This window comes from Cebidichthys violaceus, unplaced genomic scaffold (assembly GCF_023349555.1).
Source record: "Cebidichthys violaceus isolate CVI_PGR_0920_01 unplaced genomic scaffold, fCebVio1.0.p SCAF_12, whole genome shotgun sequence".
In the NCBI taxonomy this organism is placed as follows: Eukaryota; Metazoa; Chordata; class Actinopteri; order Perciformes; family Stichaeidae; genus Cebidichthys; species Cebidichthys violaceus.
The window spans coordinates 11,752,415-11,773,810 of NW_027176285.1; the positions used below are offsets into that span (position 1 = coordinate 11,752,415).

At 36.5% G+C, this 21,396-nt stretch overlaps 2 protein-coding genes and 1 long non-coding RNA gene across 3 annotated transcripts; all 3 read left to right on the plus strand.

The window, feature by feature from the left end:
* Window positions 1–9,532: 9,532 nt before the first annotated feature.
* On the plus strand, window positions 9,533–12,234 carry ved (ventrally expressed dharma/bozozok antagonist). The gene is made up of 3 exons (XM_068705570.1): window positions 9,533–9,764; window positions 10,764–11,026; window positions 11,884–12,234. The coding sequence occupies exons 1-3, from the start codon at window positions 9,533–9,535 to the stop codon at window positions 12,232–12,234; spliced, it is 846 nt and encodes a 281-aa protein (XP_068561671.1).
* Window positions 12,235–13,199: 965 nt separating this feature from the next.
* LOC137869171 (uncharacterized) lies at window positions 13,200–14,854 on the plus strand. Its single transcript, XR_011102265.1, has 3 exons — window positions 13,200–13,455; window positions 14,574–14,650; window positions 14,765–14,854. It is a non-coding gene; the product is annotated as an uncharacterized lncRNA (long non-coding RNA).
* A 1,341-nt stretch (window positions 14,855–16,195) lies between these two features.
* On the plus strand, window positions 16,196–18,987 carry purbb (purine-rich element binding protein Bb). Its single transcript, XM_068706384.1, is given in 2 exon segments — window positions 16,196–16,222; window positions 16,224–18,987. Coding segments are annotated over 2 exon segments (933 nt in total). The 5' UTR covers window positions 16,196–16,210; the 3' UTR covers window positions 17,145–18,987.
* The last annotated feature ends 2,409 nt before the right edge of the window (window positions 18,988–21,396 follow it).

The following is a 21,396-nucleotide window of genomic DNA, read 5'->3' on the forward strand; positions in this document are numbered from 1 at the left end:
AACAACAAAATGTACAACATCATCTCTGGAAAATAGGTTTTACTAAATATATTACATATATATATATATTTACAAAACGAAACGTACAATATTACAACCAACGTTTCAGAATAGTGAAAAGTAAATACAACAAGTATTATCAGTTGAAAATACTTAAAGTATCGGCAGTAAAAGTACTCGCTCTGCAGTAAAATGTCTCCGGTGACTGATATGTAATTAAAAATGTTGATTTACTATGATAATAATAATTTTCTATTGTTTTTAATTAATTATTTAAAATGTATGATTTATCTCTAAATTATGACTCAATATCTCCTAATTTTCTCTCATTATTCTGTTATATATATATATATGTATATATATATATATATATATATATATATATATATATATATTTATATTCATCATCCTAATAGAAAGTACAAGTACTAAAAGATTGCACTGAAGTATTGTACAGTTAAAACTTGTATCATCTATTTTTTTTAAAATATTAATAAATAGAGAAAACGCAGCAACCAGGATTTATTTTTGCTGTTGTTGTAAATATCTAATGTTTTCCATTAAACCGAGATTTTGCATGTCTCAATATTATTTATTATTTGAGTGAAATGTGCCTTATCTTTGTTTATTTGCAACTTTCTGCATTTCTTTTCTTCTGCATAATCCTTGTTTACATCTTTTGTGTTCACACACACACACACACACACACACACACACACACACACACACACACACACACACTTCAGGATCACAGTCTGGTTCATCGGCCTGGTGTGTGTGTGTGTGTGTGTGTGTGTGTGTGTGTGTGTGTGTGTAAATGCTCCGTGATGAAGGGGGTCTCTCGTCCCTGCTGCTGTCTGTGTGGTGACCGTCTCCTGCTGAGCTCGTCTTTGATTGGCTCCATTCAGACCCTTTCATCTCTAATGGGCCTGTTTGCTGCTCTGTTATGGACACAAACACACCTCGACCCCCCCCAAGGGGGGAGACCAGAGGGAGACACATGTCCCGACCCGGTGCTCAGATCTCTCCGCTAATGTCTCCGTCTTTATCAGGTTTTCATAGATAAAATCCCCAAATAACTCTCAGTTAAACTGGTCTTGAATACAGAAGCTTTGAAGGAGAAATTTGCTTTGTTTTTATTATTGTCATCAAATCTGATGAATCAACGTGTTTCTGACTTTCTGTCTGTCTCTCAATTCCAAGCACGTTAATTCCTCACAAATATATAGTTTCTTCTTTTAAAAAGAGAAAATAGTGCATTTATTGGGGGGCTGTTTTCAGCCGCAGATGAATCCACATATGGTGCTCTAGAGTGAGTTGTCTTTAACTTTAAGTGTCTTCTTCAAATAAAGTTACTTATTCTACTATATTCAAAATTACAATCAATACGCTGACTCATCTTTATCATCTTTAATTTGAACTCAGAAAACTTTGTGATACAGTCATCATCCTTCTTGACGTTGTTAATAATTTAAAGAAAAATAAATGAAACCAAAACTTTATTTTCCAAAATATTAAAAATATTATTGCTGGTGTAGTTTAACACAAAGGAGCTTAAAAACAACCTAAAATGCAAATTACATTATATATTTGTATTTAGAAAATGTAAAACATATTTAAACACTTCAGTTAGAAATTATTTAATCCTCAAAAAATATTTGTTGTCAAAAATAATACAATTTAGAATATTATTGCTGCTGCAGTTTAGCACAAAAAAGCTTAAAAAAACAACCATAAGTGTAAATTATTAAGAGGAAAAGCACAACTACAAATACATTAAAATATTCTATTTGCACTTTTAAAAGTAAAAATACATATTTAAGTGAAAAAAACAAAACAAAGTAAATGTTTCCCTATTTTAATTTGAACTAAGAACAAACGTAGGGACTCAGTCCTCGTCCTAAAATGTAAAGAATAAATCTGAGTGTGTTCCGGGTGCTGAATGGGTTCCTCCATGCAGATGAAGGTGCTCTGATGACGCCCCAATAATCATTGATCTCCTCTGCCGGCCCGTCTGTAACACGCTCAGTTAGGACCTCTTCCTCTGTCCCCATTGATCCCTATCAGCCCCCATCAAAGGCTCCCGGGGCTTTGATGGGGGGCCGGCGGGACCGGTCCCGGTGGACAAGCAGGCGCTGCGACTCCCCTCCTCACATGGGTGTGTGTGTGGGGGGGGGGGGGGACAGACAGAAGAGGGGAGATGAGTCTCTAGATGTCTTTAGATTGTGACATTTAAATCCCCCCCCCTTAAAAAAGAAGGAATCCAGCACACCTGAGGGCTCCTCCAGCTTCTTTATGGCCACAGAGAAGAAGAACCACGGCCCTAAAATGTAAAACTACGTCTGTCTCGTGTTTCTTTAAGGATCTGAGTACTCTCCCTGTCATGTACATATGAGGTACTTTTACTTTAGTGAAGGATCTGAGTATTTCTTACACCACTACGATGGTATTTTGTGTGAATATTTCTGTCTAGCATCGTTAGTGTTTTATATATTTTACAAGTAGCCGACTGAAATATATTTATTTACATCAACTAAGTTTTCTAAGTATTGTAGGAGTATAATTTGATGTACATGTATTTTACTTGAGTACTCCCATTTCACGCTACTTCATACTTTTACTCCACTACATCTCAGAGGGAAGTAATGTACTTTTACCAACAACAGTAAAATTCTACTTAACAGGCCACATAAATAATAATAATAATCTAATGATATCATGAGCTTCTTTATGGCCGGTCACAGAGAATAAGAATCACGGTCCTAAAAGTTAAAACTACGTCGGTCTCGTGTTTCTTTTATAGACTGAAGCTCTTTCATTGTTTGTTTCCTCACCGTTTAAACACATCATGTTTGTATATATATAATATTTACTTGCTTAACATTTAAACTTTTCATATTAATATTTAGTAAATAAAACCACCGGTAAAAGCACTAACACAGGAACAATTAAAAAAGACTCCATTACAAGTAGAAGTCGTAGTATTATCAGCTAAATGTACTTGAAGTATCAGCAGTAAAAGTACTTGTGCCGCTGTAAAGTCTTTCTATATTTTTATAATTTGGACTCGCTCCCTCTTAATATTGATTCTCTTTCTTATAATGTTGACCTGAACATTTTTTATTTATTGTCTCATAATCTCAATTAAGCATTTCTTAATTTTCTTTTGTTTTTAATGATTTATTTTAAATGTATGATTTAGTATTTAAACATTTTTACTAATTTCCTCTATTTTTCAGATTATTTATATTCTTAATTTTGACTTAATATCAGTATTTATATTTTTTATCATGCGTTACTTTTCATAAAAATGTGTTCCTTTTCTTTATTAATGACATAAGTTAGTTAAATCAATGTTACTGTTGTAAATACTTTAACTACTTTATATACAGTCACATAGTTTAGTCCAGTGGTTCACAACATAGGGGTCGGGGCCCTCCAAAGGGTCACCAGATAAAACTGAGGGGTCGAGAGACGATTAATAGAAGAAGTAGAAGAAGTAGAAGAAGAAGAAGAAGAAGAAGAAGTTCTGAGACGTGAATTTGTTTTTAATTTTTGACTTTTTGTGAAATATTTGTTAATTTTTTTGTCTCAAACTGTTATTTAAGTGAAACAATGTGAGAAGTTTAGAGTTTAAATGTCTCTTTGATAAAACATTGCTGATTTAATATTTGATTTATGATGTATGAATCATACGTTGTATTTAAATAGACTTATATGTTTTTATATTATTTTGTGAAGTAAGTCGTAATTATATCTGTAAAATAAATGTAATGTAGTAGAAATATAAAGTAACGTAAAATAGAAAAACATAAGTACAAGAACCATAACATTGCCCTTTAAGTACTTTTAACTTCTATTTTAATCATAAACCAGTTTGTGTAAATGTAAATGCTTTTAATGAGGTGAAATGTCTCTTTTTATAAAGACAAACACTCCCAACCGCACGTGTCTATGCTTATTCACGATTTGTGCATACAGATACAAAAGTAGAAGTCTTAATATTTAAAAGATGAAGTTGTTTGAAGGTTTTTGTGGATAAAAAGAAAACAGATGTTCTCTTCTTCTTCTATTATCATGATTATTAGTAGTAGTTTATATTTTAAACAAAATATATTAAATTGCAGTCATTTAGCAGACGCTTTTATTCAAAGCGATTTACAGTAAGTGTATTCAACATAGGTACAGTTGTGGTCAAAAGTTTACATACACTTGTAAAGAACATAATGTCATGGCTCTCTTGAGTTTCCAGTTATTTCTACAACTCTGATTTTTCTCTGATAGAGTGATTGGAACAGATACTTCTTTGTCACAAAAAACATTCTTGAAGTTTGGTTCTTTCATGACTTTATTATGGGTTAACAGAAAAAGTGATCAAAATCTGCTGGGTCAAAAATATACATACAGCAACATGAATTAGCAATTTTGGTGACTTAGAAAGTTGTGTCAATGAAATGAGCTTCATAGCATGGCCTCTTAACTTCTTGTGAGTGATTATGAGTGACTACAGCTGGTGACTTCTCTGAGGCCATTTAAATAGGGCTCATTGGATACAAACGGCCACAAACGCTACAATGGGAAAGTCAAAGGAGCTCAGCATGGATCTAAAAAAGCGAATCATTGACTTGAACAAGTCAGGAAAGTCACTTGGAGCCATTTCAAAGCAGCTGCAGGTCCAAAGAGCAACAGTGCAAACAATTGTTTGTAAGTATAAAGTGCATGGCACTGTTTTGTCACTGCCACGATCAGGAAGAAAACACAAGCTATCACCTGCTGCTGAGAGAAAATTGGTCAGGAGGGTGAAGAGTCAACCGAGAACCACCAAAAAGCAGATCTGCCAAGAATTAGAAGCTGCTGGAACACAGGTGTCAGTGTCCACAGTCAAGCGTGTTTTGCATCTCCATGGACTGAGAGGCTGCCGTGCAAGAAGGAAGCCCTTGCTCCAAAAGCGGCACCTTAAGGCTCGACTGAAGTTTGCTGCTGATCACATGGACAAAGATAAGACCTTCTGGAGGAAAGTTCTGTGGTCAGACGAAACAAAAATCGAGCTGTTTGGCCACAATGCCCAGCAATATGTTTGGAGGAGAAAAGGTGAGGCCTTTAACCCCAAGAACACCATGCCTACCGTCAAGCACGGTGGTGGTAGTATTATGCTGTGGGGCTGTTTTGCTGCCAATGGAACTGGTGCTTTACAGAGAGTAAATGGGATAATGAAGAAGGAGGATTACCTTCAAATTCTTCAGGATGACCTAAAATCATCAGCCCGAAGGTTGGGTCTTGGGCGCAGTTGGGTGTTCCGACAGGACAATGACCCCAAACGCACATCAAAAGTGGTAATGGAATGGCTAAATCAGGCTAGAATTAGGGTTTTAGAATGGCCTTCCCAAAGTCCTGACTTAAATCCCATTGAGAACATGTGGACAATGCTCAAGAAACAAGTCCATGTCAGAAAGCCATCAAATTTAACTGAACTGCACAAATTCTGTCAAGAGGAGTGGTCAAAGATTCAACGAGAAGCTTGCCAGAAGCTTGTGGATGGCTACCAAAAGCGCCTAATTGAAGTGAAAATGGCCAAGGGACATGTAACCAAATATTAGCACTGCTGTATGTATATTTTTGACCCAGCAGATTTGATCACTTTTTCTGTTAACCCATAATAAAGTCATGAAAGAACCAAACTTCATGAATGTTTTTTGTGACAAAGAAGTATGTGTTCCAATCACTCTATCAGAGAAAAATCAGTTGTAGAAATAACGGGGAAACTCAAGAGAGCCATGACATTATGTTCTTTACAAGTGTATGTAAACTTTTGACCACAACTGTATATATCAGTATTAGCTCCAACTGTTTGTCTCCATCAGAGACGAGCTGAACGTAAAGAAACCATTTTATTTAAACAAAAGTATAATATTTATATTATGTTTAACAGAACAAATATAATATTTATATTATGTTTAACATAAGTATAATATTTATATTATGTTTAACAGAACAAGTATGATATTTATATTATGTTTAACATAAGTATAATATTTATATTATGTTTAACAGAACAAATATAATATTTATATTATGTTTAACAGAACAAGTATAATATTTATATTATGTTTAACAGAACAAGTATGATATTTATATTATGTTTAACATAAGTATAATATTTATATTATGTTTAACAGAACAAATATAATATTTATATTATGTTTAACAGAACAAGTATAATATTTATATTATGTTTAACAGAACAAGTATGATATTTATATTATGTTTAACATAAGTATAATATTTATATTATGTTTAACAGAACAAATATAATATTTATATTATGTTTAACATAAGTATAATATTTATATTATGTTTAACAGAACAAGTATGATATTTATATTATGTTTAACATAACAAGTGTAATATTTATATTATGTTTAACAGAACAAGTATAATATTTATATTATGTTTTGCATAAGTATAATATTTATATTGTGTTTAACAGAACAAGTATGATATTTATATTATGTTTAACATAAGTATAATATTTATATTATGTTTAACAGAAGTATAAAATATAAAGTGTAATACTAGTTTAACTGATGAGAAGAAACAACAGACAGCTGATCAGATCAGTTTAAAGCTCAAAGAGGTCCTCATTTGCTGTCTCTCTCTGTCACCGTCCTCACTGTCTGTCTGTCTGTCTGTTTGTCTCTGTCTGTCAGACAGAGAGACAAACAGACAGATAAACTGATCACATCTTTACTAAATATATTGATCTGCAGAGTAACTTTAACAGGATTTTGTTTCAGAAATACTTCTTTTCTGAAAATACTTTTACTTATGTAGCTGATATGAGGAGTCCCTTCTCCTCTCCTCTCCTTTCCTCTCCTCTCCTTTCCTTTCCTTATCTTTACTTTTGTTTCCTTTCATTTCCTCTTCTCTCCTCTCCTCTCCTTTCGTATACTTTTGTTTCCTCTCCTCTCCTTTCCTTTTCTTTCCTTTCCTTTCCTTTCCTTTCCTTTCCTTTCCTTTTCTTTCCTTTCCTTTCCTTTCCTTTCCTTTCCTTTCCTTTCCTTTTCTTTCCTTTCCTTTCCTTTCCTTTCCTTTCCTTTCCTTTCCTTTCCTCTCCTTTCCTCTCCTCTCCTCTCCTCTCCTCTCCTCCTCTCTTTATCTAATCAAAGGCTCTGTTTCATGTTTGACCTGATTAACCCTTTAAAGACACAAACAATGTGTTTGATTTGCTCCATTTGCACACAGAACAGCATCTGTCTTCCTCCTCTTCCTCCTCAGTCTCAGGTCCATCCAGGCTGCTGCTGCTGCTGATGAAGATGAAGATGATGATGATGATGATGATATTAACCACTTCACAGGTCTGGATCATCGTCTTCAGATCGTTATCAGACACAAAGCCTTGAATAGATGATCCCCATGATGAGGTACTTATACTTTATCTGAGTACTATCCCCATGATGTATTTATGAGGTACTTATACTTTATCTGAGTACTATCCCCACTATGTATATATGAGGTACTTTTACTTTAAGTGAGTACTATCCCCACTATGTATATATGAGGTACTTTTACTTTATCTGAGTACTATCCCCATGATGTATATATGAGGTACTTTTACTTTATCTGAGTACTATCCCCATGATGTATATATGAGGTACTTTTACTTTATCTGAGTACTATCCCCATGATGTATATATGAGGTACTTATACTTTATCTGATTACTATCCCCATGATGTATATATGAGGTACTTTTACTTTATCTGAGTACTATCCCCATGATGTATATATGAGGTACTTTTACTTTATCTGAGTACTATCCCCATGATGTATATATGAGGTACTTATACTTTATCTGATTACTATCCCCACGATGTATATATGCGGTACTTTTACCTATACTTAAGTAAATGATCTGAATACACTGGTTTGTAGTAATCTTGTGATATTTTGTAGGATTTATCTTTATTTCATATTGTATTTATATATCAGACTGCTTTTATAATATCCCTGTGAGTTATGGGTACTTTGTCCTGTTAAAAGGTATTTATTTGCATGAATAGAAAGTACTACTAAAGTACTTGTTTTTAACTTGAATATTTTCATTTTAAGATGCTTGTACTTCTACTCCATTACATCTCAGAGCACAATCTGGCTCCATAACAAGTGCTTTTGATACTTTAAGTTCTTTAAGCTGTAAATACTTTTGAATAAAACACTTTAACATGTAACAGAGATAAAGATGTGGTATTTTTACTTTTACTGAAGAACAGAATCTGATATTTAAATGTGAGTTTATACTAGTGTCTTAACTACTTTATGATATTTATTTATTATCTATTAATGGCTGTTTCTGGTTAATAATGTGACACGAGTAGAATCACATACATTTATTGTGATTATTGATCATTGATCGATAAAAACGAAGATAACAACGTTAAACGTGTCTTTAATCACCTGGGATCATCCTCTGGGATCATCCTCTGGGATCATCCTCTGGGATCATCTGCTCATCATCTCATTTATTGGCTCCTTTCAGCTTCTTTCTTTAAGTAACGGCTGTAAATGAGGAGCAGATTATCTCTCAGAGAAACACTTGAGGAGCATCAATGTCTGATTAATGTCTGAAAGAAGAGAAAGAATGCAGCTAAAGATTAATTTATTATCAATGAATCTGCAGAAAGTAGACGAAAAATTATCATTTCCCAAAGTTTAATGTGATGTCTGGAGATGTTTTTTAATGAATGAATTCATCTTTTAGTCTGTAAAATAGAAGTTCACTACAGTCCACATTTACAAACACAGAAAACAAAGAAAAGCTTCAAATAATTGCATCTTAAAAGCTTTAACCAAAATATTTGTCCAGTTTTTGCTTGAAGAATGACAATTTATTTAATTTGATTTGATTTTATCCTGTTTCTGCATTTTTTACCTCGCAGAATGTAAATAAAAACATGTGCATTTAAATTTGAATCCACTCTACATCCTTAATTCTGAGATCAAGACTAACATATTCACTGACAGATTTTAATGTGAATTTTATTCATTATTTATTTATTTTTACTCATTTATTCTTTATTCAAACTGTCAACGTGAGGGAGACAAAAGCAGTCTTTTTATTATTTATTCACAGTGAGGACGGGTTCGTGGAGGAGATGCAGACAGTTTGGGGTGAGGTGTGTCTATTATCTTTTATTTTGTGGGGGGGGGTGCAGGAAGGAGGGGGGTGGGGGGGGGTTCTCTCCAGACTCAGTGGAGCCTTGTTGTAACAGCCTCATTGAGACTGAATGAGACGTCTTAATTACTCCAGTTGTGAAAACTAAAGAAGCGAGGGAGCAAGGGAGGGAGGGAGGGAAGGAGGGAGGATGTGTGCTTTGATCTTGGGGGCTGAGGGAGTTTGATGCCTCCTATAAATACAGACAAGCTGTGAAAAGGGGGGCATTCAAAACTCCACCAGGACCAGCTCAGACCAGCTCATCCTCCTCCTGCTGAATCTGCTTTTTCTTTTAAGGATTTACTCTTTTTCACTTCACAGACATGAGGGGACATTTTTCTATCGAGTGGATGTCTCAGAGCAGCCAACCTGCAGGGACGGAGACCGGCTCGTCTTCTGGACCAGGACCAGGACCTGGACCCGCTGCCTGTGGGACTCACTCAGAGAGTCTGCCGGGTTTTTACTGCAGACAGAAGTCAGAAAACTCACCAAAGCAGCAAGAAACCAGAAGCCTTGACGCGTTCAGTCTGCAGCACCAAACCTGTGATAGTCAAGGTACGTTCAGAAAGTTATGTACTCGAGTATTTGTACTTTACTTCACACTGTATTACACTTTATAAACTTATTTCTCTAGAATTCAGGGCAAATATTGCACTTTTATTTAACATGTATCTGAAAATAGTTACTAAATACATAACTTTGCAACACTTTAACCTGTCTCTTTATCAAATAAGTACACACACTTTAAATGAATGGTTTGAAACACTACATCGTAGTTTAACATTAAGGTGTTTATTAATGTGCAGTGTTTGTCAGCAATCATGAATTCTCCCATGAAAACATTTTATTACAAATTCAGTTATTACATTTTGAATGCAGGGACTTTTATTGGAGGTACATTCACTAAAGTACTGTAATTAAATACATATATGTGGTACTTTACATGAGTTACTTCCTACTTCTACGTCTCAGAGTGATGTCATTTGTCTCACAGCTTTTGTTACTTCAAGATTTGTTTTCTTATAAAACATTGAAATAGCTTAAATAAAATATGTTTTGTTATAAATGAAACTACTCAACAGTTTATAAGAACAACTTAAACCATCAGACGATTAATCAATAAATCAATTGACAGAAAATTGTGATAATTATTTATGAATTGTTTTAAACTAAAGAATGATCTTATCTTTTTAATAAGTTAAATGTATTTTAATAACTAAATAAACATTATGATGGTGTCACTTTAGGCATTTTTTACTTACAAACCAATCAATCAATTAATGGAGGAAATAATCATTAGTTAATAGTTCAATTTGAGCTCCAACAGTAAAACATTTTTACATGAATGCATGAGTCGTAATAATTTAATGATATAGTATATAATAATAGTACAACACTCACAGGGGACATTGTTATACTTTTACTTGTAGTGGAGTATTTTTACAGTGTAGTAGAAGTACTTTTCCTGCAGTAAAGGGTCTGAATACTCTGATGGTTGGGTCTAACGTGACTTCGTCTTGGTTCCTCTTGGTTCCTCTTGGTTCCTCTCTGCAGTGATTGAAGCAGGATTCAGCAGCGGGACGGAGGAGGAGGAGACCTCCGGCTACGAGAGCGAAGGGGGTCGCTCCCTCTCCCCCCCGGCCTCCGCCGACTCCACCTCCACCTCCCCGCCGTCTCCCCCGCTGGGGAGGAGGCCTCGCACGGCCTTCACGGCGGAGCAGATCAGCAGCCTGGAGAAGTCCTTCAAGAGGAACGCCTACCTGGGAACGCAGGACAAGGCGGAGCTCTGCAAGAAGCTCAACCTCTCCGACAAACAGGTAAACAGCTCTCATCAGTGTGTGGTCGTCAGTGTGTGGTCGTCAGTGTGTGAGACATCTCATGTCCTCTGATTTATTTTACTTTATTTATTTCTGTAGTTAAACACTTACATATGATGAGTATTCTGTCAGCTTATTTCAGTATTTTAAGGCTCAAAACATAAATACAATTCCTGTCAGTAAATACAGTTTTACATCAAATAAACTGAATAATTGAGTATAAATAAAATATAATAATGTAATTAAAACATTTTCACGATTTTTTTGTTGGACTGTTTGGGGGGGCACTTTTTTATTTTTATTTTATTTATGTATTCACTTATTTGTTTTATTTTATTTATTTATTTTACTTATTTGTTTGAGTGTTTTTATTAAAAAAACATTTTATTTATTTTTCCCTAATTTTTTGCTGACTTTTATTTTATTTATATATTTACTTTTATTTTTATTTATTTGGTTTCATTTTTTGAATTGTTTCATTTTATTCACTTGTGTTGTTGATATATAGTTCAGTTCTTGAATAAATTGTTTTGTTTCATTTTATTATTTTATTTATTTATGTTATTATTAGGGGGGCATGTACGTAATATTTCAAAGTTTAGTTGCAGTTATTATATATATAAACGTGTATATATATATATATATATATATAAACGTATATATATATATATATATATATATATATATATATATATATATATATATACACGACACGTTTGTTTGATGTTTTTACTCTTCTACTTGTTTGTATAGTTGTATTTGATCTATTTATTAGTTACAAAGGAACATAATTAAATGTTAATATTCTGTATTTAAAAAAAATAACTTTTCCTTATGAGACTTCTTCTTCTTCTCAGATCAGAAACTGGTTCCAGAACCGGCGGATGAAGCTGAAGCGGACGGTGCAGGACGCCCTGGCTCACGCCTGCCACGCTAACGCTAACATGGCCTCTCAGTTCCTGCACTACCCCGAGCTGCAGGCCTACAGGCCGGGTCCTTACCCCCGATACCACTCAGCAGCGACTGCTCAGGACGTCCCGTCGGCCGCCACCTCCTACGTCCATTCACACGGCCTCCAGTACGGCTCCTCTCTGCCCAGCGTCCCCTCTCTGCCTCTGGACTCGTTCTACCAGTACAGCAGCCTCCCGGGAGTCATGTCCACGACCCCCCTGATGGGGTCCTACGCCTCGTACCCTCAGTACTACTGACACGGTGACCTGTACTGTGTACTGTCACAACTGTATTGATTGTACTCATCGTATCCTAAGAGGATCAATAAGGAATATCAGGAACTTGGCACAGGTACTGCTGTGAAGCTCTAATGCAACAGGGTGGTGTGCAATAATGTGTGTGTGTGTGTGTGTGTGTGTGTGTGTGTGTGTGTGTGTGTGTGTGTGTGTTGTGTGTGTGTCTGCTTGTAACTGATTGTATAGTTTGAATATATTTAAATTGGAATCTATGAAGTGTTTTATTTGTTTATGTCTCTGTGGAATTAGATCGCTAAAATAAAATCATCATTAAAACTTTACAGGTCGTCTGATGTGTTTTCATCCTTAAACAAAATGTATTTTTCCTTACTTCAGTACTGCACTCAAGTACATTTTAAAGGTACATGTACTTAACTCAAGTAGTTCTATTTTATGATACTTTATACCTCTAAATATTGTTCTTTTACTCCACTACATGTAAATATAATATACATCAGTACTAGTGATCAAACAATAGCATATATCTCCATATATACTGTACTTAAGTACATTTTTAAGGTACTTGTACTTAACTCAAGTAGTTATATTTTATGCTACTGTATACCTCTAAATATTGTTCTTTTACTCCACTACATGTATATATAATATACATCAGTATTAGTGATCATTGATAAAATATATCTCTATATATACTGTACTTAAGTACATTTTTAGATTGTAAAGTAATATTTATTACATGTATTTGCTTGCATACTTGTATTTATTGAGTATATTTCAAATATAGCTAATTTTACTTTTTATTCCACGTATTACCCTTTTGGAATATGTAAACATATAATAGTGACATCTCCAATAACGAATCAGTGATTTAGTGCACCACCCCTCCCGCACGCCAGGTGAGGCAAATGAAACACACCTAAGATGCTGCATCATCAACAGGTGCATGCTGGGGTGTGGTGCTAACATGCTAACGTGCTAAAGTTGCTCAGGTGAGTTCTGCTGGAGTAGTTCACCTCCAGTGAGGCGCGTGAGGACCGTTCACTGGTTTCACTGGGACCAGAGGCCCAGTTATGTCCCAACACACTAGTTTGTGTTGGGACAGAAGAGAGAGGACTGGTTTTATGCACGCGAGGGGGGAAAAAATGTAACCTCGTGCAGATTGAGGAGGACCTCGCGGTGCACGAGACTCACAGGATTTCTCTAATAGATGACGTCAGACAGGTGAGTAACAACAACACTTTGGTGTTGATTAGTTTTATTCTGCTGTTGATTTAAGAAACGTTCAGGTCATTTCATGTATGAGCCTTAATAAAACTTCCAGAAGTTTAAATGATTCTAATTATGTGAGTTTTGTCAAGTGAGGGAAGCTGTCGGTCAAAAGAAGATATTGTTGATTTGATTCATGTTGACATGTTTAAATGGAAACTGGAAGATTTTAATTTGAATAAACGTCATTTAAATCTATTTCTATTGATGAAAATATTGCAGTATTTATATATTTGTCTTTTTGTGACACTCCAGCAAAGAAACAAAGCTGTATTACAGTTTTTCTTTATGGTATTTAGACAAAACACATCTTTGAGAAGCTGAAATCGTAGAACAGTTTCACATATTTTCCTACAAAATAACTCGAGCTGCAACTGTTTATTTTCATTCTGGATTAATCTGCCAGATGTTTTTCTCCATTAATCGATTAGTGAAATGTCAAAAAGTTGAATTAAACTCTCATCACAACAGAATATAAGTGACATAGTATTACATACATAGTATTATTTATACATTGTGGTATTTGTACTTTCATGTTGCACAATTATTAAGAAATAAAGTAGAACTTTTTGTTGCTGTGCTGAAGTACTGGGTAATATTTCAAAATATTTAGTGCGTTTAATGACACAAAGAGGAGTTTAAATGCAGAGTACACTGAGTCCAATATTATTCAGAATAAACGTCTCAGAATTTTATTTTTTAAGACAAAAAATAATAATAATAATTTGAAATAGAAAGGATTTAGTACCCACCTGAAACAAGAAATGAAATGAGATTAAACTCTATTCATCCCAGAATAAAATATAATACAAAGTAGGAAAGAGTGCAAATATATAATACAATGCAAATGATCCAAAACCCCAAATAAACAAAATGCCCAAAATATAAACAAGGTTAACAGTAAAGATCATATCAGAGTTATTTATTAATATTTAAAGAAATCATAAATTCATAGTTAAATAAATAAAATATGACATTTTGTGATTGTTTTTAAATAGGGAGGAAGTTGTATAGAGTCTGGTTGCTGGGTGTAGTCCATACTTTCTTCTGACTTCAGTATTTCTATTGTACAGCGTGTACAAAATACTTCTCTGGTGTATTCAGGTGTTTGGAAGAGTTTTAACCAAAGCATCACAACCCCGACTCACCTGTAAGACTTTCTGTGATGTTCAACACGTTAAACCTCAAACAATACATTACATTACATTACAATACAATACAATACAGCAAACCTCACTGATCTACTCACTGTCTGTGCTTCAAGGAAACAACTCAGAAAAACACAAAGGAAACGAGCAGCAGTGTGAACACCTCCAGATACTGCAGTACTGGAGTACTGGAGGACTGCTGAAGATGAAGCTTCATCTCTGAACGTCCGGCTGAGAGGAAAATGAAACTCTGCTGCCACCTGTGGGCAGAGATGAGTACTGCAACAATAATGGACCCAGCAGATTTGATCACTTTTTCTGTTAACCCATAATAAAGTCATGAAAGAACCAAACTTCATGAATGTTTTTTGTGACAAAGAAGTATCTGTTCCAATCACTCTATCAGAGAAAAATCAGAGTTGTAGAAATAACAGGAAACTCAAGGGAGCCATGACATTATGTTCTTTACAAGTGTATGTAAACTTTTGACCACAACTGTATATCCTCTGTGATACTGCTACTAGTACTTCTTTTATTAAAGAATTTGAACTATACAGCTGTATATTTATTATTTCTAATTAACAATCATGCCCGAGTTCATGTTCCAATAACTAATAATGTACGTGTGCTACTTATTTAGCTAATAACACTTGTGTTCTGTTATATTTAGGTGACATTCTGAATGTAAAACCGTTACTTGTAATGGAGTATTTTACACTGTTGTGTTGCTATTTTAACTCTTAAGTTCTTCCACCACAAACAATAACAGAATACATTATTATTAGAAATTGGCTAATGAGAGTCGGTCACAAAACTATTTCACTTTTCTTTTTTTCTTTTTTTCTAAATGTATTTCCACTACAACATTGTGAGGAAAAACAAAGTGTGTTGACACAGATTACCAGCTGCAGCCAGAAGAAAACACATTATTCCATCATATTATGTCATAAAAACCAAGATTTCACAACCAGAGGAAGTAGATTTTTAAAAACAGTAGAAGAAGAAGAACACAAACGAAACCTCATTCTGACCAATGGCTGATGAGAGATTTTGCATGTGGGCGTGGCAGATAAAATCAAGCAAGTTTTGTTTTGTTTCTTATTTATTTTCTTTATACTACAAGTACTAGACATCCTGATCTACACTCCACACCATTTGGCTACGGTAATGCTCCAGTTAATTGTTTGCCAAACGACAATAAACCTCAAAAGAAGAAGAAGAAAAATCAAGCAACCAATGGGAAAGCCCTAACCTGTGTGATCTCGTGGAAGTGACAGACGGCTGGACCAATCACGACGATTTGGAAAAAAAAAAACTGTAGAAGAAGAAGCACGCAAATGAAACCTCAATCTGACTAATGGCGAATGAGAGAATTTACATGTGGGCGTGGCAGATGAAAATCATGCAACCAATGGGAAAGCCGTAACCGTGTGAACGCGTGGAAGTGACGGACGGTTGGACCAATCACGACGCTCCCCTGAAGTGCACCCATAACGAGCGCGCGCTGGCTGGAAGTGCACGCAGAAAGCAGCTACGCAGGAGAGAGAGGCGGCAGAAGCCGAATGGTGGAGCTGAAAGATGGCGGATGGCGACAGCGGGAGTGAGCGTGGAGGTAGTGGAGGTGGAGGCGGCGGCGGCGGAGGAGGTGGTGGTGGTGGTTTCCAGCATTTCCAGAGGGACCAGGAGACCCAGGAGCTGGCGTCCAAGCGCCTCGACATCCAAAACAAGCGCTTCTACCTGGATGTGAAGCAGAACAGCAAAGGCCGGTTCATCAAAATCGCCGAGGTGGGAGCCGGCGGCTCCAAGAGCCGGCTGACCCTCTCCCTGTCCGTGGCGGCGGAGTTCCGCGACTACCTCGGGGACTTCATCGAGCACTACGCGCAGCTGGGGCCTAGCAGCCCGGAGCAGATCGCACAGAGCACCGCGGGTGAGGACGGCGGTCCTCGGCGAGCTCTTAAAAGCGAGTTTCTCGTTCGGGAGAACCGCAAGTATTACCTGGACTTGAAGGAGAACCAGCGTGGGAGGTTCCTCCGGATCCGACAGACGGTAAATCGAGGCCCCGGCTTCGGAGGAGTCGGAGGCCCAACGGGCGGCATGTTGTCCGGACAGACCATAGCGCTTCCGGCCCAGGGGCTCATAGAGTTCAGAGACGCGCTGGCGAAGCTCATAGACGACTACGGAGGAGACGACGAGGAGCTGGCCGCGGGAGGTGCGGCCTCCTGCAGCGAGCTACCCGAGGGCACCTCCATCATGGTGGACTCCAAGCGGTTCTTCTTCGACGTCGGCTCCAACAAATACGGCGTGTTCTTGCGGGTGAGCGAGGTGAAGCCGAGCTACAGGAACTCCATCACGGTGCCGCTGAAGGCCTGGGGCAAGTTCGGAGGAGCCTTCGGGAGATACGCGGAGGAGATGAAGGAGATCCAGGAGAGGCAGAGGGATAAAGTGTACGAGAGGAGGGACGAGGAGTCCGAGGGGGACGACGTGGAGGACGACTGAAGATTTAAAGAAAACAGCTGGTAGTTGCAGACACATCTGCAGTATTTAGGGGGGATTTTGTAAAGATATTCAGTTTACTGTTACAGGGGAGCAAAGAAACCAGAACATATTCACATCCAACAAGCTGGAATTAAATAGAAATTACACAAACTGATGAATTGATTATCAAATATTTCCATCTTCATTTATAATTTGACAACTAATCGATTTACCGACAAATGGTTGCAGCTCAACTGTTCGTTGTGCAGCACATTATTGTTCGTTTAGTCCATAAAAATACTTTAAAATGGAGAAAAAATCACCGTTAAAAGATTTCAAAATGTATTTAAGTTGCATATTTTTCAAAGATATTCAGTTTATAATAATATAAAACAGGAAAAAAAGCATCAAATTCTCACATTTGAGAAGATGAAAACTGATCTGTTTCTGTTTTGTTCTAGAGAATAAAATAAATCAGAAAACAGCTGGTAGTTGCAGACACATCTGCAATATAGAGGGTGTATTTTGCATAAAAACAAGAAAAATGACAAGTGCACGACAAATCGTGCTGTAATAGCCTACTAAAGTAACGTGGTGTTAACACAAAAAACACAAAAAAATACATGTGCAGGGGGACTATTTGGTGTATTATCCTTAAAGTTTGGAGTGATCTCTGAGGAAGTGGATTAAATGTGTAAAATGAGAGGAGGAAGAAGAAAAGAGTTCTTTATTGTTAAAAAATAAAATAATAAAAGAGCGGAGAGAGAGAGAACCTACTAAAACCAGCAAATTTGGTTTTTGTAACTTAGAAATAAAGCCGATGAATGCTTTTCCTATTTGCAACATAGTTTATATTTAAACAAAGCGTGGAGGCGTGTTTTACGGTGAACTAAAAAGCATCCATTGTATTCCTGTTCCGGTCCAGGTTTCTGCTCAGGGCCAGATTGTGAGGGTTTTATTATTTCAGTGGGACGAGAACCTGAGAGATAAATGTGTAGAAAGCTGCTGTGGATGTTTGGATACGAGTGCAGTTAATCAAAAAACTATTACCCAAAATATTAGAGGGGGAAGTTACAGAGAGGATTCTCTTTTTAAAGCCCAAATAACACAAGTGTGCCGACTTAAAGAAACGTAAAGCGTTGACTCCAGAAGTCAACAACAGAGCAGATCAGCTGGGTTTTATGTTATACATATACCATCTTAGCCGTATTTACAAAAAGCATAGTTTTAAACTTCCTCGCACCAGAGCATCCCTGGTGTCTGAGAGCGATGGCCAACATGTGGGTGGAGGGCTGTGTATGGGTCCCCACCTCCACCTCCAGGGGGACAACATGCAGACCTCCGTACAGGACTTATTTAAGATGCTCCCTCTGTGCCGCTACAAGGGTCCAAATATCTGGCACTTTGGACGGGAGCTCCTCTGACCTTCTCGCTCTTCCAGACTGCAGCGCGTCGGCCATTGTTGTGTTTTTTTTCCCATCATCCTCTCTGTCTCGGTCAGAGCTGGACAGACGGCCGTCTCGACCCGACGTTAACATCTTCCACCACGTGAAGACCCTGGACAGAAACACATTGATGGATGTTTGTTTGTTTTTGTTTTGTTGTTTTCAAAAAAGAGAACTATATTAAAAATGAGATTCTACTTATAGGAAAATAAAAATATTATCGCGCAAACCAGCAGAAGATATTTTGAAATACGTATAAAGGAAAATGTATTGTGTAAAGGAATTTCAAGTCTAAAAATAATAATAATGAAAAAGGTTAATTTCTTAAAACAAAGTTGTGATCCAATCCTCCAGATTATTTTTTGTTTTTCCTAGAGTGAAAGTATAACACTTCCTTAATTAAAACAACTTTAAATGCACTGATGTTGTGACTGTACGTTCTTATGATCTGTTATATTGTGGATTGACTGGATTATTATTTACTCGACTCATTGATGACACGTTCGGTCAAAAAAAATGACGATCGTGTTTCTTAAAGCTCAAGACGATGACGACGAAGATATTCAGTTTACTCTGAGGAGCAAAGACACCAGAACATATTCTCATCCAACGAGCTCAAACTGATGGATTATCGAGTATTTGCATCTTCATTCATAAGTTTACAACTAATCGATTTACCGACAAATGGTTGCAGCTCAACTGTTCGTTGTGCAGCATATTATTGTTCCTTTAGTCCATAAAAATACTTAAAAATGAAGAAAAAATCACCGTCAAAGATTTCTTTGTCGCATATTTTTCAAAGATATTCAGTTTCTTATAATATAAAACAGAAAAAAGCATCAAATCCTCACATTTGAGAAGATGAAAACTGATCTTTTGTTTGTGTTTTTACTCGATGAAATGATTAATGAATTATTAAAGTAGTTCCTCATCGATCAGTGTCAGGTTTCTGTCATGTCGTTGGGCTGAAGTTGATCTGATGAGACGTAGAACTCTGAGTATCAGAGATCAGGATTAAAGAGCTTTCATTGAGACAGGATTTAAACATATTGAGCTGATTTCACACTGAAACTCATTTTGTTCTTAAAACCAGAGACGATGTCTTCAAAGGTTCACCGACTAAAAGATATTCAGTTTATGATCAGAGAAGAAACAAATGTTCATATCTGAGAAGTGAAATGTTTCTCATTCTTCCTTATTAATCAATAATTCATCTGATTTATATCTTTGTGTTAATCTTCTTCTGTACACAGCGTTTGAATTATTGTAGTAGAGTTAAAAATACATTTACCTCTAAAGTATAAAGTATAAAATTGGAAATACTCAAGTGAAGTACCTCAAAATTGTACTTAAATTGAAGTAAATGTGTTTCCATCAGGGATTAGCAATAGGAAGTACTTCAAGTATGAAAGTAGAAGTACTCACCATGTCGGTGTTATCACGTATATTAACTTTAAAGTTGGTTGAAATGACAATAATATTTTATTAATTCATGTTTCATAAACGGATAAGACTCTTATTTTGAAAAGTAACTGCTATGACTGAAATTTGATGAATCGTTCGTGGAATGATGACGTCACCAGAATCTGGTATTTGAGTTTTTCTTGTGAAGGTTTCACTTCGTCACGTTTGATCTTAAATTAATTCTTTTGAAGCGATTTGAAGACGTCACCCAACGCTCTGAGAAGTTCATTTCATTTCTGTTATTACAACACAACACTATCTTACATAAATAAACCTTCCAGTCGAGCTTCTTCTAGACTAACAGTCAACGGTCAAATACCATTTATATTTTATTTATATATATTAGTTCATATACTTTTATTGATATAATATCTATTTGATTAGTTGAATCTGCAGAATAACTAGAGCTGTCAGATAAATGTGGTACAGTAAAAAGTACAATATGTACCTCTGAGATGTAGTACAGTAAAAAGTACAATATGTACCTCTGAGATGTAGTACAATATAAAGTACAATATGTACCTCTGGGATGTAGTACAATAAAAAGTACAATATTCACCTACTTGTACTTAGTACAGTACTTGAGTAAATAATCATATATGAATATCTATGGTTTTATCAGAACATAACAGACATTTTCCACAAGTGTTATAGAAGTTTTACTCTTAAATTCACTCGTTGCAGCTCTGAAAGTAGTTCTGTATCTCACAGTCGTTCCAGTGGAGTATGAGGAGCATGTGCTGATACTGTTGCTGTCCTGACACACACACATGCACACACACATGCACACACACACACACACACACACACACACACACACACACACACACACACACACACAGCAGCTGTCTCTGAAGGAAAACGCTTCACACAACACAAGCTTGTTCTCGATTCCAGAGTTAAATTAAAGCGATGCGCCGGTTAGTCGTGGTCCTCCTCCTCCGATGAGATGGAGGGATTGTGTCCACTTGTTTCCCAAGAAGAAGAAGAAGAAGAAGAAGAAGAAGAAGAGACTCCTGGGTAATTTGATCTTTCTCCTCCCGTATCCTGTTGTTGCTACTTCTTCTCCCCCCTCTGTATATTTGGCAGCTGTCAGGCACTTGTGTGTGTGTGTGTGTGTGTGTGTGTGTGTGTGTGTGTGTGTGTGTGTGTCGCTGACGGGACACGACGGCTATTTTAATGTGTGAGGCCTCCACAGACCCAACATTCCTGGTCCAGGACTCAGCTGTGCCATGAGGACCTCCGTCGCTGCTACAACAGTGTGATTGTGCTGCGTGTGTGTCTATGAATGTGTGTGTGTGTGTGTGTGTGTGTGTGTGTGTGTGTGTGTGTGTGTGTGTGTGTGTGTGTGTGTGTGTGTGTGT